Genomic DNA, 6,721 nt, shown 5'->3' on the forward strand with positions numbered 1-6,721 from the left:
GGGCTCTGGGTGTTGTACTGTATTATATATAGGCGCTGGGTGTTGTACTGTATTATATATAGGCGCTGGGTGTTGTACTGTATTATATATAGGTGCTGGGTGTTGTACTGTATTATATATAGGAGCTGGGTGTTGTACTGTATTATATATAGGGGCTGGGTGATGTACTGTATTATATATAGGTGCTGGGTGTTGTACTGTATTATATATAGGTGCTGGGTGTTGTACTGTATTATATATAGGAGCTGGGTGTTGTACTGTATTATATATAGGTGCTGGGTGTTGTACTGTATTATATATAGGTGCTGGGTGTTGTACTGTATTATATATAGGTGCTGGGTGTTGTACTGTATTATCTATAGGAGCTGGGTGTTGTACTGTATTATATATAGGAGCTGGGTGTTGTACTGTATTATATATAGGAGCTGGGTGTTGTACTGTATTATATATAGGAGCTGGGTGTTGTACTGTATTATATATAGGTGCTGGGTGTTGTACTGTATTATATATAGGAGCTGAGTGTTGTACTGTATTATATATAGTAGCTGGGTGTTGTACTGTATTATATATAGGTGCTAGGTGTTGTACTGTATTATATATAGGTGCTGGGTGTTGTACTCAGGGCAGGCGACAGGGGGGGTCAAAGGGGACACTTGTACCGGGCCCCGACCAGTTGAGGGGCCCCAAGACTTTGAGGGACTCGGGGTCTGAAAGCATGGCTGCCTAATCACTTATCTGGCTACCTGTACTAATGAGTTTAGTGACATCACGCAACACACTAAACCACACAACGCACAATGCTGTGCCCTCCAATCTCTGCTCTTCCATATTATATTGCATTGTAAATATTAATTATCTATTTACTTCTAATAATAAAAAATATATATTCAATATGCAATATAATAAGAATCTGCGTTGGGGGGCCCCCCGAGATATCAGTTTTCCGGGCCCCAAGATTTCTGTTGCCAGCCCTGGTTGTACTGTATTATATATAGGTGCTGGGTGTTGTACTGTATTATATATAGTAGCTGGGTGTTGTACTGTATTATATATAGGTGCTGGGTGTTGTACTGTATTATATATAGGTGCTGGGTGTTGTACTGTATTATATATAGGAGCTGGGTGTTGTACTGTATTATATATAGGAGCTGGGTGTTGTACTGTATTATATATAGGGGTTTGGTGTTGTACTGTATTATATATATAGGAGCTGGGTGTTGTACTGTATTATATATAGGAGCTGGGTGTTGTACTGTAATATATATATATATATATATATATATATATATATATATATAGGTGCTGGGTGTTGTACTGTATCATATATAGGTGCTGGGTGTTGTACTGTATTATATATAGGTGCTGGGTGTTGTACTGTATTATATATAGGTGCTGGGTGTTGTACTGTATTATATATAGGGGTTGGGTGTTGTACTGTATTATATATAGGTGCTGGGTGTTATACTATATTATATATAGGGGTTGGGTGGGATACTGTATTATATATAGGTGCTGGGTGTTGTACTGTATTATATATAGGTGCTGGGTGTTGTACTATATTATATATAGGTGCTGGGTGTTGTACTGTATTATATATAGGTGCTGGGTGTTGTACTGTATTATATATAGGTGCTGGGTGTTGTACTGTATTATTTATAGGTGCTGGGTGTTGTACTGTATTATATATAGGTGTTGTACTGTATTATATATAGGTGCTGGGTGTTGTACTGTATTATATATAGGTGCTGGGTGTTGTACTGTATTATATATAGGTGCTGGGTGTTGTACTGTATTATATATTGGTGCTGGGTGTTGTACTGTATTATATATAGGTGCTGGGTGTTGTACTGTATTATATATAGGTGCTGGGTGTTGTACTGTATTATATATAGGTGCTGGGTGTTGTACTGTATTATATATAGGTGTTGTACTGTATTATATATAGGTGCTGGGTGTTGTACTGTATTATATATAGGTGCTGGGTGTTGTACTGTATTATATATTGGTGCTGGGTGTTGTACTGTATTATATATAGGTGCTGGGTGTTGTACTGTATTATATATAGGTGCTGGGTGTTGTACTGTATTATATATAGGTGCTGGGTGTTGTACTGTATTATATATAGGTGCTGGGTGTTGTACTGTATTATATATTGGTGCTGGGTGTTGTACTGTATTATATATAGGTGCTGGGTGTTGTACTGTATTATATATAGGTGCTGGGTGTTGTACTGTATTATATATAGGTGCTGGGTGTTGTACTGTATTATATATAGGTGCTGGGTGTTGTACTGTATTATATATAGGTGTTGTACTGTATTATATATAGGTGCTGGTGTTGTACTGTATTATATATAGGAGCTGGGTGTTGTACTGTATAATATATAGGAGCTGGGTGTTGTACTGTATTATATATAGGTGCTGGGTGTTGTACTGTATTATATATAGGAGCTGGGTGTTGTACTGTATTATATATAGGTGCTGGGTGTTGTACTGTATTATATATAGGTGCTGGGTGTTGTACTGTATTATATATAGGTGCTGGGTGTTATACTGTATTATATATAGTTGTTGTACTGTATTATATATAGGTGCTGGGTGTTGTACTGTATTATATATAGGTGCTGGGTGTTGTACTGTATTATATATAGTTGTTGTACTGTATTATATATAGGTGCTGGGTGTTGTACTGTATTATAGGAGCTGGGTGTTGTACTGTATTATATATAGGTGCTGGGTGTTGTACTGTATTATATATAGGTGCTGGGTGTTGTACTGTATTATATATAGGAGCTGGGTGTTGTACTGTATTATATATAGGTGCTGGGTGTTGTACTGTATTATATATAGGTGCTGGGTGTTGTACTGTTTTATATATAGGTGCTGGGTGTTGTACTGTATTATATATAAGGTGCTGGGTGTTGTACTGTATTATATATAGGTGCTGGGTGTTATACTGTATTATATATAGTTGTTGTACTGTATTATATATAGGTGCTGGGTGTTGTACTGTATTATATATAGGAGCTGGGTGTTGTACTGTATTATATACAGGAGCTGGGTGTTGTACTGTATTATATATAGGTGCTGGGTGTTGTACTGTATTATATATAGGAGCTGGGTGTTGTACTGTATTATATATAGGTGCTGGGTGTTGTACTGTATTATATATAGGTGCTGGGTGTTGTACTGTATTATATATAGGAGCTGGGTGTTGTACTGTATTATATATAGGTGCTGGGTGTTGTACTGTATTATATATAGGTGCTGGGTGTTGTACTGTATTATATATAGGAGCTGGGTGTTGTACTGTATTATATACAGGAGCTGGGTGTTGTACTGTATTATATATAGGTGCTGGGTGTTGTACTGTATTATATATAGGAGCTGGGTGTTGTACTGTATTATATACAGGAGCTGGGTGTTGTACTGTATTATATATAGGAGCTGGGTGTTGTACTGTATTATATACAGGAGCTGGGTGTTGTACTGTATTATATATAGGTGCTGGGTGTTGTACTGTATTATATATAGGAGCTGGGTGTTGTACTGTATTATATATAGGTGCTGGGTGTTGTACTGTATTATATATAGGTGCTGGGTGTTGTACTGTATTATATATAGGTGCTGGGTGTTGTACTGTATTATATATAGGAGCTGGGTGTTGTACTGTTTTATATATAGGTGCTGGGTGTTGTACTGTATTACATATAGGAGCTGGGTGTTGTACTGTATTATATATAGGAGCTGGGTGTTGTACTGTATTATATATAGGTGCTGGGTGTTGTACTGTATTATATATAGGAGCTGGGTGTTGTACTGTATTATATATAGGAGCTGGGTGTTGTACTGTATTATATATATAGGAGCTGGGTGTTGTACTGTATTTTATATATATATATATATATATAGGTGCTGGGTGTCGTACTGTATCATATATATGTGCTGGGTGTTGTACTGTATTATATATAGGTGCTGGGTGTTGTACTGTATTTTATATATATATATATATATATATATATAGGTGCTGGGTGTCGTACTGTATCATATATATGTGCTGGGTGTTGTACTGTATTATATATAGGTGCTGGGTGTTGTACTGTATTATATATATATATAGGTGCTGGGTGTTGTACGGTATTATATATAGGTGCTGGGTGTTGTACTGTATTATATATAGGAGTTTGGTGGGATACTGTATTATATATAGGTGCTGGGTGTTGTACTGTATTATATATAGGAGCTGGGTGTTGTACTGTATTATTTGCACTTACCATTGAACAAGGTGCGATGGTGGCATTATACAACTACAGAAAGTCCCCGCAGGAGACCGCCTGTTCTGGGAATATTCCAAAGTTATAACTATATTGATGGAACACACAGACTTTCTCTTGCATAGAGATAGAGACAGCCATTTACCCCAAGGCAGATGCACACGTATCATCTTCATCATCGACACAGCTATGTGCCCCGTAAGGCAGGTCTTAGTAATAGGGATTGGATGAACAGTCCCGGAAGGAGCTGAGGGGCTACAAATGTCCCACCTCTTGGAATCGCTTTTCTGTGAGTCCTGGGGCAACAACACAATAACTGTAATTCCCGCAGCCCAACATTTCCCGACATATAATAAATAACTATGAGCATGGAAAGGGTGGATGGTATATAGTTAAAGAACAGAAAACCGAGGGAGGAAAGTTCTACGAGTGGAGAAACGCGCTGAGGACCTACATGTAAAACTGGTTATTTGGCTTTTCTCTATTGACTCATTCATTAATATTGTTTCCAACTCATTCAGCTTCAAATAAACCTTTCATTAGAAGATTCCATAAAAATGAATTTCTAGATGTGATTGAACATTATGGCTGATCGTTGACAATGTACGCGCTGTACAATCTAATCTTCTCCTGTCATCCATACTTCCATAGGTCTCTGAGAAGATCGCACCATGAAGGCCGTGCCACTGACAAGACTCTTCTGTTACCTGATTCTTACGGCCCATGTCGGGGCCCGGCCCATGGACAGGAGTATTTTTGAGGGACCAAGACTCACTGTAAATGGGCTTGTAAGCGATGAGAGTGCCCTAATTTACTTTCTAAAGGAACAATTCCAGAGTGTTTTAGAAGGAGGTGATCCCCGAGTGCAGCTGAGGCTCACCAAGGGCACCTTGCCCTCTGACCTTCAGGACACCGCTTCCGTCCTCAGCATCCTTCAAGCTCTGTTTCAGGAGAACAGGCCGGAAGAACCATCCAAAGCCTTCCTAGAAGTCTTCTCTGACCGGCTAAAGCGGGAAGACCCTCCTATCTCCATTGACTTGACTTTTCACATACTCAGGCAGATGATTGAGATCGCCAAGACCCAGAACCAGAAACAACAGGCTGAACAGAACCGCATTATATTTGATTCTGTAGGGAAGTGACGTTGAGGGTTCTGGGACTTTGGGCCCAGTCTTACAACCTCTTTCTCCAAAACATGCGATGTGCAATACCTCACAAAGACTTACAGTATGTCCACCTAACAATATGAGCTCCGATGCAGCCCATACAACCACAAGGCCAGAGGGAGGGTTCAATAAGGGGTCTGTATGGCTGTATTCGGCTTCTGAAACTTCAGTGGTTAGTTCCCATCCAGTCCGAGGTTCCATAATACACATGTCCTGGTTCTGTGGATGTGCAAGCCCAGAAGTAGCCCAGAAGTAGCTTCCTATGGTCGGTGCACAGAGCCAGTAATCTCCCTGAGAATTCAGCACTATTATTATTAGAAGAGATGGTGGTGTGTATAGTACCCAGAGATCCCGATGTTCTCAGCTCAGTGATCATGGAATAAGCCTTATATGATAATAAGGCACCTCCTTGTGCATCTGTACTGCCCCATAGATATTATGTCCTCACATCATTCATCCAGGTGGTCTAAGGCCCTTATTCTGGTTCACTCTCAGAGGCAAATTCCTTCTCAAATGGTGCAAACCATGTGCACTGCAGGGGGGGCAGATGTAACATGTGCAGAGAGAATTAGATTTGGGTGACTTATTTTGTTTCTGTGCAGGGTAAATACTGGCTGCTTTATTTTTACACTGCAATATAGATCTCACTTTGAAGTAAAACCCCACCCAAATCTAATTCTCTCTGCACATGTTACATCTGCCCCACCTGCAGTGCACATGGTTTTATCCATTTGAGAAGGAATTTGCCTCTGAGAGTGGCCCTAAGTGTTGGGTCCCCGGAATATCTTTACCAGCAGAACTTATTTATTGCTGTCTCTGTGTATATTGTGTACAATCTGCACTAGGCCCATTTCCTTTACTACAATGAGCGGGCAGAGAAAGTTGTGATAAAAGGTGGGCGATGCCAGTTGGGGTCAGATCCCCAGCCCGGTTCCCGCACAGCCCATTAGGTGTTATACAGGATTACTGTATGTTCCTTTGTGTGGTGTACAATAAAGCTGGTCGTACCTGTCCGTCGTCTGTCTATGGACAATGTGCTGGTGTGATGTTGGTCAGGGGCTTGTTGGCTGGGGCAGCGGTCCTCTCACCGGTACACGTGCATCAGGTCAACGACTGAAGGTCGACACACGTATTAGGTCAACATTGGGAAGGGCGACATGGGTTCTTCACATTTTCTTTGAGGCGACATTCTCCGATATGGCCATACTTGCCTACTATTGAAGGGAGATTCCAGGTGCTGCGTGTAGTTGAGCGGGGGTGTCTAGCTCCGCCAAAAGGGCGT

General features: G+C 40.2%; 1 protein-coding gene across 2 annotated transcripts in view; it reads left to right on the plus strand.

Moving 5' to 3' along the window:
- UCN (urocortin) overlaps positions 1-6,452 on the plus strand; it is a 31,684-nt gene extending 25,232 nt beyond the window's left edge. For both annotated transcript variants that reach the window (XM_083174839.1, XM_083174838.1), the window contains exon 2: positions 4,925-6,452. In XM_083174839.1, coding sequence (XP_083030965.1) covers positions 4,945-5,415 — 471 coding nt within the window. In that variant the 5' untranslated portion in view covers positions 4,925-4,944 and the 3' untranslated portion in view covers positions 5,416-6,452. The remainder of the gene's footprint in view (positions 1-4,924) is intronic.
- The last annotated feature ends 269 nt before the right edge of the window (positions 6,453-6,721 follow it).

The sequence above is a fragment of the Crinia signifera genome, chromosome 3 (assembly GCF_055691185.1).
Source record: "Crinia signifera chromosome 3, ASM5569118v1, whole genome shotgun sequence".
Lineage (NCBI taxonomy): Eukaryota > Metazoa > Chordata > Amphibia > Anura > Myobatrachidae > Crinia > Crinia signifera.